This window comes from Pollachius pollachius, assembly GCF_949987615.1.
Source record: "Pollachius pollachius genome assembly, chromosome: 9".
Taxonomy (NCBI): Eukaryota; Metazoa; Chordata; class Actinopteri; order Gadiformes; family Gadidae; genus Pollachius; species Pollachius pollachius.
In genome coordinates, this window is record NC_136942.1 from 13,043,710 (window position 1) to 13,062,435 (window position 18,726).

Below are 18,726 nucleotides of genomic sequence, written 5' to 3' on the forward strand. Positions count from 1 at the left end.
CACATTACAGATCACGTGCTCAGGTCACCGTGTTCTCAATGGAGATATGTGTGCAAGTGAGAAAGGCTCCAGGGTGGGGGGTACCTGTTGGCCTGCCTGTGGCGGAGTGGAGCTGTGTGGGGCAGGACTGGCCTCAGGCTGGCCTGGCTGGACGGGTTGGGAGGGGGCAAGCGACACAGACTGCTGGCCGGACATCTGCAAAGACAGGAGGGAGTGGCAGAGAAAAGGGAAGAAAAACCCCATGAATATTCAAGCTACTTTAACAAAAGGGACATGGTTTGAATTCCAACTACCCCCATCGTTTGTTCAGGCATAGTCTTTACATATTTTCCATGGCGGCTTACATAAGCCCTGAAAATGTACCATGTGAGACAGAATTGCGAAGTTGAATAATTCACCTTCAGGGAGGCACTGTGCAAGATCAGTAGCCTCAAAGACAAATGCTGTATTCCAATATCCATACTATCCGTACTTACTAGCCTTAGTTTGAGTACACAGGGCGTTTCAATTCAGATCGGGCGAAAATAAGTGTACTGAAAGGACCCGGACGGTGTACTCAAAACGGTCAAATCGCGAAGTGTGGATTGATGTACACTTTTCGTTCTCAATGGCAGCAATCTTAGCTACGTACCGGAAGAGGGCGGAGCCAGGCTGAGCCAACGTCAGCGCATTTTCCACATAGCCTGCATTAATAGTCATTTTGTAGGTTTTATAGCTTTTAGTTTTTTTTTTATAGCTGCTAGGCGTAAAGAGTTCACCGTTCAAAGCGGGATGATTATTGCGGGGGAGGAGCCGCGGCGGCAGCCGTGATCTTAATTTCCGGTTAGTGCCCCACGGAGTGATCGATTTGGATCAACACTGACACCTGAAAATTAGCGCACTTAGTGAGTGCGGATAGTCTACTATGATTAAGTGTACTCCTGGAATTATGGATATTGGAACACAGCATAAGACCCTGGAAACGTTGGGATACATACATCTATATGTAAAAAATGAAATTACCCAACACATGAATAGATTTTTGTTGTTTAGTCTGCTCTGTGTAATTTTAAGTAGTGTTATTAGTCAACCAGCATACTGTGGCTTCAATGATGAGTGACACCTGGGAGGGAAGGATATTGTTCAATCTATTACTCTAACAGTAAAATCTGCTTCTTTAATTGCATGATCAGAACTGCAAGTAAATGCCTTCTTTTGGGAGCATAACTCCATGTTCGGGTTTAAGAAGTGGGTCTAATGAAGCATCCAGGAGAGGTTAAGAGATTGGGGACAGTTTATCTTCCTGAGGGGGGAGCGCTGTTGGGTAGTAACCTCCTTGCTTTAAGAGACAAAACACAACACACCATAAGAAAGACAAGCTGAGGGGGAGGGAGAAAACCTGAATGAAAGAGGAGAGTGGAGGACCCAGTGGATAGTCTTATGAGCTTCGCTTTAGTCGTCTAAATGTCTAAGAGGAGGTCCTAACCAGTGTCTGTAAGGAGAGACACTAGGAGGTCCTAACCAGTGTCTGTAAGGAGAGACACTAGGAGGTCCTAACCAGTGTCTGTAAGGAGAGACACTAGGAGGTCCTAACCAGTGTCTGTAAGGAGAGACACTAGGAGGTCCTAACCAGTGTGTGTAAGGAGAGACACTAGGAGGTCCTAACCAGTGTCTGTAAGGAGAGACCTACCTGTGGTGGGGTGGCCATCACGGTTGACAGGGCACCAGGTAATCCAGGGAGGACCGCGACTATCTGACCTCCTTGGACCTGGGTCTGGGCCTGCTGTGATCCAGAGTACAGATTGTATTGATAGTAATTAGGCAACTCAAGACGAAACAACAAAAGCTTTTTAAATTGAGTCGCAGCACTTTAACTAGTACACCTATCTAAAACGGATGACCACAAGTAATTACCGAGACCTGTTGATTTAATTGGTCCGTTTGTGGATACAGCAGCGGGGTTTGCTGCTGGTTTGGGAGGGAGTTGTATGACATCATAGGCTGGGTGTCCAGTTGGACGGAGGTCGCCCGAGGCCGGTCTCCCATCTGATTGACTGAAGTGGTAAAGAGATAGGAAAAAGTTGCTTTATAATGGCTTCCAGAATACCACCATCTTGTCGTTTCCATAAGGAGGAGGGAACACAAACCTCCGACGCTGAGCGTTGGACGCTGCTGATTCTGATCCGCCTCTGGCTCTTCAGACGCAGACTGGCCCGGCGGGGCCACCTGTCCCTGTCCTGTAGACTGGGGGACGTACGGGGCCACCTGGCCGTGTCCTGTAGACTGGGGGACGTACGGGGCCACCTGTACCGGGCCAGGCAGCTGGGCCGGTTGAGGACTGGCGTAGTTGGTGATCTGCTGGAGGGGCTGCTGACCGGGCTGTGGGGGCTGGATGTACGAGGCTGGCTGTGGGATGGACTGGGTTGAAGGCTGAGGGGTGTCCGTGGGCTGGCTAAGCTGCTGCTGCCGGCTGAGCTGCTGCTGCTGCTGCTGTATCGAACCCTGCAGCTGCTGCTCCTCTGAGAGCCTCCTCTTTTCCTGCTCCTGTCGCACCTTCAATGATAGTCAATTGCAAATGGGTCATTTCCTCTCCTTGAGAAGGCAACAGGAAGAAGGAAAACCACATGATGAATGACTACAGACCTGCAGCCTCTGCTCTCTCTTGCGGCTGATCAGAGCCACTCGGTCCTTGATGGCCTTGGCCATGGTCTTATGGTCTCCTTCACACACGTAGCCCGACTCCACCTGGAGAGCAACACACAACTTTGGTCAACATTGGGGGAGAGGGGAAGTGATTGAACTTCATATATAGCTACAGCCACTTGGTAGTCTTATTGCAAATCATATAATTATGTTAAGAAAAACAACAGAAAACCCAGCCATCTTCAATGTACACGGTTATATCTGGGAGGTGTGATTTTAAGCGAGGTCAAATCACCATTTCCTGGGCCACGTCCTCGGGCACGTCCTTGCTGAGGTCGAAGGAGAACTCGATGGCCTCGTTGTCCTTGTACTTCCCCTTGAGCTTCTTCACGTCCTCAATCCTCAGCCAGAGCTTGATGGCCTCCATCTCCCCGTCGTCCTCCTCCGCCAGCTCCACCCTCACCCCCGTCTCCTCTTGGAAGAAGGCGTGGTTCAGAAGGTCCTTTATCGAATACCTGGGGGGGAGCAGAGTGACTGTGAGCCACAGTACTATGTGGCCTTTAACCAGGTCAGAGCATTATGAGTGGGGGGGCATCATTGAATATAACCTCTCGTCCTTGTTCTGCCGAATGCATCCCTCGATGATCTCCTTCACCTCCGGGATCGCCACCTTGTCGAAGCTGCCTGGCTTCACCCCCTACAGGAAACACAAAACACCAAATGAGACTTGATCTCCGGACGCCTCGTCGTCCATTTTGATACTTTGCTCTGCAGTATAAGCATGCTACCGTCTGTATCAAATAACCAAATCAGGCATTTTATTTCTTGCCCTGATGCTGAGTAATACTAACGCTTATGCTAGCAGTATCGCATTACATTGAAGAAAATGCTTATCTGCTGCAATAAGATCATTACATAATATATAGTTGATGATATAAAACGATTTACTGTAAAAAATAAAAAGTGTTGGATTTGCAGTAAAATGAGATTACCAAATGCCTTACTGACTCTTAATAAATGGTGTTTTTCAAAGACACAAGGCTTAGTTAAACAAATACAGGTTAAAAATAGCTAAAGTGTTTATGCAGGATTGATCCAATGCATCTAGCTGCGTTACAGGAAGAAAGGTGTGAACATGGACGGCACACACCCTAATCCATCATCAATGACAGGTCTCACGTGACAAAAATAAAACAATTACGTTCGACGAGAATGACTGGGTATAGCTTCAAAGGCCAATGTAGAACCCAGTTTAAAGTACAAAGTATGAAATTGACAAGCAGTGACAAGGGGGTAGTAAAACATTGAAAAGCAACAGTGAACTGAAATTAGTAGAGATAAGTAGAGGCAGGCAGGGGACTGATTCTCAAACTACACCTACACATATTTATCTACTTTTCCTCTGGTGGGAGATGATGGATGGGGGGTTAAATCTAGTCTCTAGTTAAAGTGTTGGACACAGGAAGCAAGGGGCAGCTGGGCAGAGGGCTGGAGGGAGGACTTACGCTGGTGACTCTGCGGTAGATCTGTGCAGCGTTCTGGCACTCTGAGTACGGGTACTCGGAGGTGGCCATCTCCAGCATGCACATTCCAAAGGCATACACATCCACTGACTCGTCGTACTTCTCCTCATACATCTCAGGCGCCATGAACTCAGGGGTACCTTAAATCAAAACAACTATTCAGAACTCTTCCCCTGACTGACTGACTGACTGACTGGGCCTCCCATGGCCCACTGCCCCTCTGCTCCCCAAACCCGCCTGAGGGGTTGGGGCGGAGGAGGAAGAGTGGCCGGCCATGTCGCCATCCGCCGGAGAGTAGGGGACCTGCGAACGGAGAGGTGTGAGAGAGAGAGAAGACAGGAGAGGGGAAGGAGTATAAAAAAAAATAAAAAAGGGAGGGAAACAAAAAGGAAGGGGAAACTGAGCTCAGTTAGACTGTGGAGAAAGACGCACGTGTTTGTCTGTATAAGACCCTGACAGTCTAAAGCATAAGGCAAGGGTTTCATGTGAAGACGCTGGTGTACAGAACACATTCAATAGCCAAATATTGAAAGAAAACCCCACATTTGTTTGCCAATGATTTAAGGGGACAAACAAGACTAGCTATGGAAGTAACCTCTGTCAAGACCTCACCTCATAAGGTTTTAAAGTGTACATTTCACCTACCTTTTAGTGAGGACTTACCGTCTTGTCCTTCACCTGGAGAAGAATTGCACAAAGGTCAGGTCTGAGTGAAGCACATCCCATAGCTAGACCCTGTACTCATCAGTATGCCTCTGTACACCAGCCCTTAATAAACAAATGCTTTGAAATGTAGGTCTTACACAGAAAAACCCAGTTGGTTCCTTTTTAAAGATTTTTTTCTTTAAGTGAGGTGTGTCACAGCACACGGTAAAGACTTACCAGGCCCATTCAAGTGTATACTTACTCAAAGACAGCAGTACCCTATTCATTCCATACAGCAGAATGAGGCACAGCTGAAGCTAGAGCCTATAGTTTAAAAACATACCCAGGAATGTGAAAAAGAAATAAAAAAAAGAGGCTGATAAAAGAGGACTGCTGGGGCATTCACTAGAGGAGGGACAAGATACACTCTTAATGCTGAATGATTTTTTTAAAGTCTAACCAAAACCTGTTGAGGCAAACCCATGGAAAGAGAGATGTTAAAGATCATTGGCATTATTGTCAAACAGACCACATATTTCCAAACCACAGAACAAAGACCAGTCTAAGACGGAAGCCAAGGGAATACCTTTAGCCCTGGCCAGGACAGCCTGCAAGTACAAGGCATGACATTTTTATTAAATCAGGTTTCTAGTCAACAGCAAGGAAAGAACACTGAGGCGCTACTTACTTTCAGTAGGTGCCTGGAAAAAAAAATCCCTTTTTGAAGACACAGAGAACAGTAAGGTTCTGTCACAGTAACGTACTTGACTTGCTGTGAGAGTGGGGAGAGAGCAGGGCTTGTGTTATCTAGCCCAAGACATCCACAATACCTGGCCTCCGTTTGAGCTGTGGTTTGAGAGTTAAGCTGAAACACTGTGGTCTGTTTTGGTTTTTTTTCAAATCAACCACATTGTCAAAGAAACAAAAAGAACCTCTCGCAATTCAAATGCAGTTGAATACACACATTTGAAAAACCCAACCCAACAATATCGCAGCCCTGGTCGGATCAGGGATGCAGGAGGTAGCGGTGACTTTGAGGTCGTACCTATGACACTCTTGGCAAATGAGGCCCTCTTAAGCGTGGCAAGGCCCAGGTCTCCGATCTTCACAGATCCCGTGGGGCCCGTGATGAAGATGTTGTCACACTTAAGGTCCCTGTGGATGATGGGAGGGGTCCGAGTGTGCAGGAAGTGGAGGCCCTTCAGGATCTGCCTGCACCAGCTACGCAGCACCTTGATCTTCATCACCTTGAACCGTTTCAGATATCTAGGGTAGATAAAAACACCATAGAGGTTTAGAACAAAACTCTGAGGAAAAAAAACATTCACTGTAATAAAAATACGATTTTAAGGTTCATCTCTCAAAAGAGATGGACTAACAGCAACAATAGCCATGAGATTTACTGGGCCTTTTGGATTGCAAGTATCACGGTTTGTGTATCGCTACATAACACTCACGTTTTGAGTGTGCCAGAAGTCATGAGCTCCGTCACCAGTGCAATGCACTTCCTGCCTTTGGAGGGCCCCTCCCAGGAGTCATAGAAGCGCACTATGTTGGGATGCTGCAGGCCCTTCAGCATCCCAGCCTCTTCCTTGAAGCGCTGCCGCTCTGACTTGGACAGCTTGCGGTCCTGCACAGGACACAAAGGGAACACACCGTTAACATTGCTTACCGACCCAGCCGCCTTGTTAAAGTGCTAAACTATTGAACTGAAAAATTCACTTAAACTATATGCTGCTATCAAGTGAGTGCTATAATACGTTCAATATAGTTTGCTTTATTCTCTTTACCTATGCATGTTCAATGCTTGTCTAAGCCCAATAATAAGAGCAGTCAAAGTAAGCATGACACTTTGCTGTACACATGTGACTTTATAGCTGACCAATAAATCTTCTTGGATTCAATCTTGCCTGTCTATTAGAGGTGTGTGGACGAAACAGACTGCAAACGGGTCACTTTGACACATTGATGTAGCAAGTTCACCGGCGCCTCATGTTAAAACTAACCCAGCAGATGTGCTTAGAACAAGACACTGAACCTCCACTCCAGCTGGGCACTGCTTCATGCCCACGTGGGAGGATAAAGCTCAACGTTAATAAAGTGAACTATTAATGAATATTAACAGTTATTTTATCAGCTCAACAGTTGCTAAAATATACATTAAAAACATACGGCATGTAAATCTTGTAAGCATTTAAAAAAAGTTAGATATTGAAAAAAAAAAACAGTCATAGTTGTGTTGCGTCAATTGTCTGTGAGGCCCGCGTGAACCGATGCACCAACCATTTAAAATCAAAACAATGATGCTTACTAAACCTCATTACGACCAACTAATGCCATCAGCTATGTAATAAGCATACGATAAGCATAAGCACATAGCAGAATTATCGGTTAGTGTAAAGTGCTCGCAGTGAAAACATATCTTAACGGCTCTGTCGGTCTTGCAGTTTCTCCAAGAGGGACAATGCACTAGCGGTTACCACATAATCTCAGTTGAGGAAAAAAGCTGAGGCTGATACTTAGGTGAAGCCTGGATTTATGGTGTTTAGAGTAATGTTATAATGTCCAACAGCTTTGATAACCCTCGGGTGTTTGCACACGTTTTATAAATGATCCCAGCACTTAACACACATCACAGCCAACCAGAATAATACTGCCTGGAAACATGGACAATATACTACTGATTTAAAAATACATTTTTCAAATGGTTGTGTGGGGTAACAACTATTATTTATTTTTTGGCGGTATGAGCAATCCGATGGATTGAGCGCCAATTTATCACCGTGGTGAAAAAAATAAATACCGCCACAGCCAAATGTACACATGCATTGGAAGGTAACTATTGAGGGAGATGATGGAAAGAAATGTCTAGGAACCAAGCAGCAGTTAACAAGGTTTTGACATAAAAAATAAAAAGGTTTTGAGATCTACCCATCCTTGCATTACCATTGTTTAGAGCACAAGGTAGAGGCAAGGGCCGTTTATCAAAGCAAAGGTCACAGTGTTGTTTCTGGAAAGTTTCCTACTCAATGAGAAGTTCACAAGATGACATATGAACTGGACTGATCTATACACAGAGAGTGAATGAAGTTTAGATTTAATACTTTTGTATAATATTACCAATTTATAAAAAAAATAATAATGTAACGTTGTAGTTAAGGTGGCAGGCGTGTGTTGCTAAGGTGGCCGCCTAAGATGTAAAGGGCTGTGGGAAACCCTGGATATAGATATGCAAGATGCAGCCCCCCCCACCCCGCATTTTTCCATTGCCAACCATCCCCAACCTAACCCGTTCAGATGTCAGACTCAAATGTCATGCCAATGCCAGAGCTCATGCCAAGTCATGGCAGACTTGGATTGAGTAAATAACAAGTATCAACACATGGTGAGGCGATGAATAATGCCGTAATCTAGAAAGAGCCTTGACACTATTCCAATTAACAAACTTTGTCACAGGGTTCAAAATGTGTCATGGGGCGGTGTTGAAATGCTGATAGCGATGTGTGTCAATGGGGAATTTAAATGACAGAATTGGGTCAAGAGCAGATGCACAAGTAATGACCAATAGCAAGAGCACCTGTCAGATACAATGTCTGCCTATTCGCACAAGCACAGATCTCTTGTTGGAACTCTGCAAATCCCGGCTTGACGTACACTTATTTCGCACTGTGCTTTAATGACGAAGCCAAACCACAGCCGTCTGCCAAGTTCAAAGAAACCCTACTCTGACTGAGGCATAGCAAGACACAAGCCTAGGGTTTTGCCTGGGCAACCCTCCAGGTTCTCCAGGAAACTGGAACCATTGTTGTGGAAGGGAAGTATGCGTGAGGAATATTATCCATTTTAAATTGTTACTTGAAAAGTAACTAGAAGTCTAGTTGAGTGCTTAAGTCAAAAATGCTTATAGTGTAAGTGAACCCTCTGTTTCAGCTTGAATTCAAAACAAAATAAAATGTTTTGGCAGTTTACAGTTCTAGGAACGAGGGGGCCTGATATCCCCATGATTAAACCCATGCCAACTTTGTAATACTAAGCATTAGTTTGATGAAGTATTAGAACTTATGACTAGCACTTAAGGATTAGTCATTCTTTGCGTCAGGCCCCTGCAAACGAAGACCCGTTTAGACATGACACTCTGCTATCCTCCCTATCATACTTTTTGGAGTGTGATCCTCTCCCCAGAGGATCTCTGCTCTACAAGCCTGCAGAGATTCAGAGAGCCCCCTCCCTTGGCTGTTCGAATATCTCCAGGCTTGTATGGCAGATTTACGGGCAGCAGGGAGAAAATGGATGAGATCAGAATGTCCTGATGATCTCTTGCACTTTCGCTACCTTCACCTCTCAGACTGATTTCTGATTCCAAAATCAACTCCTCTGCCTCCAACCCAAGGAAACAGTTTTTCATGTTCACTTCCCTCCTCGTCCTCACCCCTTACCTTCTTTCCTCCCTCACAGCTAATACATTTGTAACCAACTTGACCAAGAAGGGGAAGGATATCTGCTCCTCTTTTACCCGTGCCAACATCATCCCTCCCCCTATAGACCCCTCTGTTTTTACCCACTTCATTTCCCTCTCCTCTGAAGATGTCCACAGAATAGTAACATCTAACAACACCACCTGCCCCCTTGACCCAATCCACTCGTCCCTTCTCCAGGCCGTCCCGAGCAACATCCTGCCATTCCTCACTCCCCTCATCAACTCCTCCCTCCCTTTAGGCCTTATTTCAGCTTCCTCAAGCCTGCTAGAATTAAGCCGCTCCTTAAGAAACTGACCCTGGACGCTGCTGACATCCGGAACTACAGACCGGTATCTCTTCTTTCATCCCTTTCTAAAACGTTGGAACGTGCCACCTCTTTGGCACCACACCAGTGTTGCATCACAGTTTCTTCTATCACTGCTACGCTGATGTCACACAACTATTCCCCACTTTCCACTCCTCTGACATCACCATGATTGCAACACACATCTCAGAATGTCTGGCAGACATCAGCAGTTGGATGACTGCCCATCACCCTAAGCTTAACCTTGACAAGGCTGAGCTCTTCCTAGTGGCAGGGAAAGAATACCCTCACATGGACTTACTGGTCACTGTCGAGTAGGGATGATTTATTCAATACCCCCGTCTGGAGGGTTAAGATTACCGGACACCTATAGTATATCGCTATGGTGTGAGGTACATGTCAAAAACAATATCACTCATTTACATTATAACGCTCATACACAACAATGCTAATGTTATTTTTTTTTTGATTTGTTTGAATTCCCACTGAAACCGAGGGTTCTCTGGCTCTTTAAACTGTTACGGTATTATTAACTAGTCGTATCGGTACTCCGTATTGGCAGTTTCCCAAATAAAATACTCATACTTGGTCTGAGAAAAAGTGGATTTGATGCAACCCTACTGTCGAGGGCATTGCGGTATCTGTTTAAGATTTCGCCCAGATGGAGTGAGATATTGTTGAGATCTTTAGACAAGGCAAGTTAGGCAATTAACAATGGCAGAGAGTGTGATCTGTATGAGGAGGGGTGAGCACGAACAACTAGTGGTCTTCAGCTCTCTGACCAACTGACCTACTTTTCACAGATCCTCATGCCTTTTCTTCTTCTACCCACCATGTGCGACCAGTCATGCAAAACCTGCGCAGCCGCTCTGGGTCACGAGCCGTGTGCCTGAAAGGGCATGGGCTGACGATCACAAGCCATACACCCCCTGTCCGTTTTCGCTCCCCTACACTCCTCACTCTGGGGACTTTGAGCAGCTGTCCCACACTGCCTTCCTGCTTCCCATTATGGTTAAAAGCCAAAATGAACTATGTTATAACCAGCAGATTGAAAGATGGCATAATAAATGAACAAGAGGCTTTATCTATAAGTGTCAATGAAACAGTTGCAGCTAACTCAACATCACTTTACAAATCACTACATGGAGACAGCCAAGCAGAATCCTAAATAACATCTTCCATAATATTAAATTAATAATTTTTTATAATTAATATTTATAAAAAATACATAATAATGAAACCGGTTGTATTGAGAGGAGAGAACAATCTTATCACTTCCATCAAGTTATTGCAAAGGTAATGCTTACAGGTTAGCTTATCTTATAAAAGGGATGTGGTTAAGATTGTTAGCGGTGCCTTACGCCTAGAATAACTATGCCCTAGGAGATAGAGTACGAACAGCATGTACAGAAGTTCAGTTCTGCCATCATGTTAGGAACACAGTAACTTTCCTCTCATTAGGTGTTTGTAATGGATCAGATTAGAGATAGGATAGGGTAGCGCACTCCTACACAGCACCATGAAGGCTATTATCAATAGGCCTGCAAGTCAAGTGTTGTGGCCCATAATCCCCCCCTATTGATATCAATAATGCTAGCTTCCCCGATCAGTCAAGTCAGTTATTGTGAATCAGTGTGTATAGCATTTAATAATAATAATAATCAAAAGTACATTATAAAACATGGTGTCAATCACAATCACAATAAGGTATCATTGTAGACACCAATACTCAACATGACCACTGCACTGTACTTGTAGGACATGGTGGAAGTAATAACCAAGCCTATTTACGTTTCTCAGCACACAGTCCATGGTGGTAAACTACATCGACTTATACTCAATGTATAATAGATTGCGTGAGAGTGAGCCTACATTTAGTTATGGAACAGGGAAACAACCTCTAAGACTAAAGCCTCTTTAAGGCTAAATACAATTATAAAACAAGACTACAATAGTGTGGCTTTCTTTGCAACAACACTAATGATAATATCTTAAAAATATTATTTATCAAATCAGTATGATTGTCTTAGTGTAATCAACAAAACTAATAATTGCATGCAATTTATTCATCATGTCAAATGTTTATTCAAGTTTGCAATTTGCAATATCTGGGCAAGCTGTTCAAATGTCTGACTCTGTATCCCTCCGCTCATTTCGGAGGGACCACTACCTCAAAGAATGCCTCAAAATGGAGTCATAGGGTGTAGGGAAGGTAATGGGACAGGGCTTAAGATATCTCAAACACATTCCATACCTGGTTTCATAAATCCAAAATATTTCTGACAGGGCAGGAAATGAGTCACAGTAACTCTTGACAGTACAAATGATTAAGGTCAAGCAATGGTCATGACTGATGCATACCTTATATCCTTTGGCATTCATAGTGCATCGGCCTCGTTTTAAGTGGTTTTACATGTCATGAGAATATAAAACGAGTTATAAACTGTAGTCAGCAAAAGCATATCCTGAAAGATACAAATACTCCTCACCATTTAAAAAACAAATAATGAACTATGGTGCTGCAAAGAATCTAATTGAACCCATAGTGATTCGACTGTCACAAAGCTACAGAGAGGGCGAGCTTGGAAGGGGCGCATGCTGCTGCAAGGCAGAAATGTCCATAAATAACCAAGTGAATCTAAAAATGAACAGGGTGAGGAAGGTCTGTGATCATGCTTTGGGCGGCCTACGTCAGGGCCCTGTTGTGAGGAGTACTGAGAATTAGAGACGCTAGCCTTGAATAGAACCATGGTCATGGAATTTTCATTCCAAATTTTTAATTGGTCAGGCGAGAGAACACGGTGGCTTCGCTTAAGTTTGATCTTAGTAATGTGATTATAGGAATATGGTTAAGTGGGAAATGAAGGTGACAGACTCAAACATCCCAAATTAAAGTGCATAGTGTTTGATTCTAAAAACATCTCAAACCATTGATTTGTTGGTCCATCACACTAGAAGAGTATATTCCACAAGAGCAATTCTTTCAGATTTTTATGACAAGAAGAAGCTCTACCACGTGAAAAGCCAGTGGATTGAGATAACCGAGGTATGGCATTCAGGGAATGTAGGCAGTCGCTCGCAGAGCCACAGCGTCCAAAGGATGCCTGTGGTTTCACTGTTCATCTTTCAATGCTGGTCGTCTGCCAATTTGAGAAGGAAGGGGGCTTGGCAGACAGAGAATTGGATATGACACGGTTTGTTAAGGATGGATGAACGAGGGGGAAAGGGGGAGGTCCCAAAATCCAACGTTCACTTCCTCTGCATGCTGACCTACTTACGGCTCAAACATGGCGGCTAAGCGATATATGAACCAAACCAAAGTGGTTTCGCATGGTGAGGTAGAGCAATGGATGCTTATGAATTCCAAGAACCAGTGGACATAAAGAATTGTGTGCTTTGTTAATGCATAATAATTAAATAAAATTTTAAAAATAAATAAATAAATATTGTCCTATTGTTGTTAAGGCCATACAGTGCTGGGGGAAACACTGCTTTGTTTTGGTGTCTATTGGAATCCTTAGAATGTCAAACTTCTTTGACAAAGAAATTATGCATAAAAACCTTTACTACAAGTTATGTCCGTTCATTGAATGTAACACGATTAAGATATCCCCTGTCAAAAGAGCATAATCGCGCATTATGGGTACTGGAGAAGACCATCTGGTTGCAATTGGAACGCCCACCAGACCGGTTAGCTCACAAGCTAAAACTTATATTGCAAGCTAATATTGTTGATCTTATACGAGGTAGGCCATGTGTTTTAAAATATACACGACATGGATGCAGAGTCGTAGTTAGTACAATAAGTTTATCTGACATGGACCACATTAAAAAAAAAAAAAAAAAAACCTTTGCTTTCATGCAGTTAAGCATTAGTCACCGTTGCCAAAGGAAACTATTCTGGAAAATAAGAGTTAGAATTTCAACGTGCACTTTGTGCCCTTGGGAACTGGTTTTAAATCCATGTGACACAACTTCTTATCGCGTTAACAGAAGGGCAATACAAGTTTCCCTAGTTGGAGTTTGAAGATGTATAGAGGCAAATTCCTCTCCATTAACTTGTTAAAATAAATAAAAGTTAGTTTGCTCACCTAAAATGATCAAATAAACATGTAAGGACCAAAAGACTGCCAAAGGCACCATACAAATACATGTAGGCAAACAATTTACACAGTGTCCAATAAGCTTTTGCTGGCTGGAATACTAGATGCTGGTTGGACTGTTGCACCAGTTAAAGTGAAGTGTTGACAGGTGTTCGAGTTCAAACATGACTCAAGGAAACCAGAAATCGCCGAGGTGGTTTGATTATTTTGAAATATAAATAATCCAACCACCTTGCCCTCATAGTCATTCATCTAACCTGCCTGGAACAGCTGAAAGACTTCATTTAAAAGAGATCACAAACCAGCATTTTGATGTGGTAAAATACCAAAGAAATATGCATTCCTTTGCTAACAGAACAGATAGTGAGCCAATTGAGAGAAAAAGGAAAAAAAGAGTGAGAATAGGCCAAACCAAAAGAATATGTGGACAAAAGAAAATTGTAAAAAAAGCAGGATTTCAAAAAAGTTCAGGACCAATGCAGTGCTAAAAAGAGGAATATTATGTGGAAATATCAAGACGACGAGAGAAGAAACATGCCTTGGCAGGCACCTCTGCTGCACTTTACTTCACACAGAGGATTAGAAATTCCTGGTTGTGAGGTTGAACCATTTAACATCCAGAGGAGACGTGCATTGGCGGAGCATGCTCCAGATCCTCTCCATGTGAGGATTGAGGGGCCACAGTTATAAGCTCTAGTCCTGACATTGTGTGTGTGTGTGTCTCGCCAACTGCACTCCTAAGGCACTGCTGTGTGAGTTGTCTGTCAGCTCAGACAGGAAAAACGGAAAAGGCAAACACAACCTTCAGTGAATGTCAAGTCGAATGTTACTGAAGGCAATGTAATCGTTTCAGCAACGTTGCATATATATTTTTTAAATGGTAAAGTAAATAGTCACACTTATATAAGCTAACCCCGCAATTTCTTGCTTCTGCTTTCAATATGGGAAATAATTAAAACATGGTAAATATTCCCATAGCCCATTTAAACCAAAGGCTGGCCCTTTAGAATACGAAGAAGCTTTGCCTTTTTGAACTATCCTGAACTAACATCCATTTAAATAGACAATAGACTTTAAAATGTTGCAGTAACTCCAGTAGGCCTCACATACCACAACTATAAACAGCTGCAGCTCTGTCATTAGATAAAGATTGTGTTAACTAAACCCACAAAGGATGTGCTTATTGGTGGTAATATATACATCAATGGCAGAGAAAAAAGACCAGGTAGATCCTTCTAAAATGCCTTTCTCAACCAGCAATATGGCCAACCGTTACAGGTGTTAAGGCATGAGAAGGATGACAATTATGTGAAATGCGTAAAATGACCTTCCGCGGGTGCAGCAAACTCTTAACCCGGCAACAATATGATGCAAAGTGAAACAAAAAGAGGAAATGTGAGCCATGAGTGAGCCGGAGTTCTGAAGGGAAATGACAGAGGCTACAGCTGAAGGAACAATCAGGAAGGAAATTACTTTGGCACTTTTCCATCCAGCCAACGGCTAATGCTAAGGTTCAAAATAATAATATCCCAATCATGGCTTTGAATAAATCAGCTGTTGCTCAACATTCATCAATGCCTTCTAATTTTATTTGGACTATCTGATTGGATTTTATGGTAGACTATAAACTACACTTTAATGGCAATTTAAAGGCTGTATGTATAGCTCATTTCACGTCTATGATTTAACATAAATCTTCTATATGGCAGCATTTTTGTAAAAAATTGTATGTATCTCAATTGTGATAATCAAGCCTCTTCCTTAGAAGGACGATATAAGGAGAACATTTGCAGTGTACACGACGTGTTTAAAATACACGTTGGCCTATAAAGTCATATTAAACAATAGCTACACGTTTGTTATAAATAAAAGGGAGAGTTAAAAGGTGTGTTTAGAACCATCAGTAATGATGATCAGGGTATTGTCCTACCTGGAGCTCACACCATGCCACCTCCACTGTCGTCTCCGTGTCCAAACCCTTGTATACAGTCTTAAAGGAGCCGCGCCCGATCTCAATATCAAACTTTAGAAAACGGCCGTCTGGTGATGTGCCCACTGCTTTCGTCTCGGCCTCCTCTATGTCATCTTGTACTTTCTTGTACTCCGCTTCCCTCAGCACTGCCTCAGCTCTTGCCTTGGCTGATTCTTTAACTTCCTCCTCGGCGCCTGGCTCCTCTCCCTCCCGCTCCGACTTCAGCTCAGGCCTGTCCTCCACTTCACATCTACTTGGTGGTTCTGTGTTGATGGTGGGTATGCAGTGAGCCGTTACCAGTACTCCTCCATCACAGAGGTCTTGTACTAAAGCAACCGTCTTCTCTGCCGCCAACTCATTCACTTTTGCCTTCTCACCATCCCTGCCTCGACCCTCGCGCTTCACAGAGTCCTCGCTCACGGCCAGCACTACATCCACCTGGAGGGCGTGGGCAGAGGAGGCCAGGTGACACTGTGGGACCTTGTTGGGCAGAGGAAGGTCCAAAGCTGTAGCATTGGAGTCGCTGATGACACTGCGGCGTAGAAACCGATGCTCTTGGTTACACCGCTCCCGCTCCATAGTATGGTGGCGCCTCCTCACTTCTGTTGTCAGCCGATCAGCCACCATGGAATCAGACCCAGACCCAGTTCCCATCTTCTGGGGGGGAGCCAAGAACTTCACCATGTTGTCACCTGACTTCTCCGACATCCCACAGCAAGCGTGAGCACGTACACTTGGCTGCGGAATTAACAAGACAGTTCCACTATCTCCATTCAGAAATCAATGAAGCACTATCAATTCCAGAAATTAAACAAAAAAAAGAGCAGCAACAACGTGCCGCAACTCCTCTCGTCTTGTCTTCTTAATGCTTAAAGAGCATTGCTCTGTATGCAAGATAGAGATACAAGGCTTTGAAGCGGCGGTGTTCTTTTATAAATAGAAAAAAATAGAACACCCTTATAAAAGCGAGAGCCCTGATGATGACACTTAAGGCTTTTTAAATCCACACCATCCATCCTGTGGGACAAGGAGACCGTTTTCTATTCAACATAAGGAATCACTTGAAAGCAGATAGAAAGTGGCAGCGCTTGCTCCAGCGGCCAAACTCTGCTGTATAGTCAACAGCTGACAGGTCGCACCCACTCGATTTGTTCCAGTCTGATATCCCTGCAAGAGAAAACCATATATAAAAATGATTTGCAAACTGAATAATAAAAATGCTATACACATTCAATAATTTCAACGCCATAATGATTTAGTGTGCTTCAACAGTAGCTAAATTGCAAGTCAACAAGTAGAAGTCAAATACTTGCATTCTTCAAACATAGTAGGTTTACAATTAATATCCTCAAACATATCGTGTGTGTATTATATATATATATATATATATAGACACACACACACACCTTGAGTGAGTATACGTGGCCAAATTACAGAAATACCATAGCATACACAACATCACCAATTGTCTAGATACTCAAACGGGTGTGTTTGAAACTACTATAACAGCAAGTTATAGCATGCATTCCACGTCCAGCTCATCACTTCGTAACCCTTATTGGGCGGCATGTACTCCATCCCTGGTTTGAGCTAATAGGTAACGTTAAACATTTGATTAAGGGATTACTCAATATAACTGTTGATATTGAGTACAGTTTGGGTTTGGCAATAATACGCAACTACATCCTACCATCATAAATAAATTACAGAACACTTTCTACTAAGTTATGGATATAACTGTCACTGGCAAATAGTTAGGCTACGAAAAACCATAACGCAACTGGGTCACCGCGAAAGGTTCTGCTACAGGAAACCAAACTAAATAATAGAGAATAGAAGCAGCTTATTCTTCAACCCAAATGTGTCTGTGTAGTCAATTTTATGACCATAAGGCCCATGTTAAGAAGGAATTGGGATAGCAACATCCTTGAATAAAAAGCACGGAAGACCGATGGTTCTTTGTTAGCTTGCTGGTTTAACATAGCTAGCCACTGACGTTAGCCAATTGGCTAACGTAACTGGTTGACGCATCAGTTCTTGCCTTAACACTTTAATTCGTTGCGATTTAAAGAACATTGCTACATTTAAGATTTAACGAATCAATTGTTGACAACTCATCTTACCCTCTCGATATCGAAATTCCATTATCATAGGACCACAACCGTTGCTGTTAACACCACCGGACACGTTCGTCTGGCATACCGGTTGGAATGCTACCAAACCGTGACAGAAGCAATGCCACCGCTAGCAGGCTGTCTTACTAGCTAGCTGACTAGCCAGCATTAGCAAGGCGGGTCTTCCTCATGACCACCAAGATGGCCCAGATCTAGACCCGCCCCCCAGCCCCGTGATCATGTATGCTGAGTATTGTTTTTGGTCTTTTGACGTCAATCAAAAATAATTAGCTCACAGTATTCACTGGATTCTACGTTATCATAATACGACCGTTAATATTTTCTCCCGTTTGAATTTGAGCCTGTGTCGCAACACAACTACCGTTAACTGACTACAGATAAGGCTAACATCTAGCAACTACATGATGTAGCTGCAACGGCACCGGTTGGACGCGATGTGACTTACCTCAGTATTGTACACTCTCGGCAAAAATGTTCTTTAGTACCAGCTCTGTCGCCGTAAACTCCGACCACATAATGCCAATGTCTAAAGCATACAAATATACACGAGGTAGACTAGTCCATTTTAAAGATAATGAAACCCTTAATCACAATCCAAATTCGTCGAAGGAAAGGTTTCTTTTTTTCTGAGCTAGAACAACGCATGCGCTAGACATGGATTCGCCTACACTAGACACAGGTGTATTCCTTTACTTCCTACGCACATGTTATTGCCATATATATATTGTATAAATATATATATATATACGTACATATGTATGTTTGTATATGTATATATATAGATATATTAAGATTATCACATTGAACTATCTATCGACCTTTTATATATTCACAACAAACAGTTCACAGATGCACATATTCAGCCCTTCAGCCCTCCCATATTAATTAACTCGATGTCTTGATCATTAATTTAATAACATCAATGTAGGATTAGTAAACGTGTG

At 43.3% G+C, this 18,726-nt stretch overlaps 1 protein-coding gene across 5 annotated transcripts in view; it reads right to left on the reverse strand.

The window, feature by feature from the left end:
• The window catches only part of wnk1a (WNK lysine deficient protein kinase 1a), a 28,342-nt gene extending 9,953 nt beyond the window's left edge, over positions 1 to 18,389 (reverse strand). The window contains exons 1-12 of one of the 5 annotated variants that reach the window (XM_079742671.1): positions 18,228 to 18,389; positions 15,606 to 16,814; positions 6,248 to 6,420; positions 5,836 to 6,056; positions 4,128 to 4,285; positions 3,231 to 3,319; positions 2,918 to 3,137; positions 2,623 to 2,724; positions 2,127 to 2,532; positions 1,894 to 2,033; positions 1,670 to 1,762; positions 85 to 195 (exon numbers count right to left, since the gene is read on the reverse strand). In XM_079742671.1, coding sequence (XP_079598797.1) covers positions 85 to 195; positions 1,670 to 1,762; positions 1,894 to 2,033; positions 2,127 to 2,532; positions 2,623 to 2,724; positions 2,918 to 3,137; positions 3,231 to 3,319; positions 4,128 to 4,285; positions 5,836 to 6,056; positions 6,248 to 6,420; positions 15,606 to 16,355 — 2,463 coding nt within the window. In that variant the 5' untranslated portion in view covers positions 16,356 to 16,814; positions 18,228 to 18,389. Of the gene's footprint in view, positions 1 to 84; positions 196 to 1,669; positions 1,763 to 1,893; positions 2,034 to 2,126; positions 2,533 to 2,622; positions 2,725 to 2,917; positions 3,138 to 3,230; positions 3,320 to 4,127; positions 4,286 to 5,835; positions 6,057 to 6,247; positions 6,421 to 15,605; positions 16,815 to 17,770; positions 17,903 to 18,227 lie in introns of those variants that run through there. The other 4 variants (XM_079742674.1, XM_079742673.1, XM_079742672.1 and 1 more) reach the window with 4 other exon arrangements.
• Between the last annotated feature and the right edge of the window lie 337 nt (positions 18,390 to 18,726).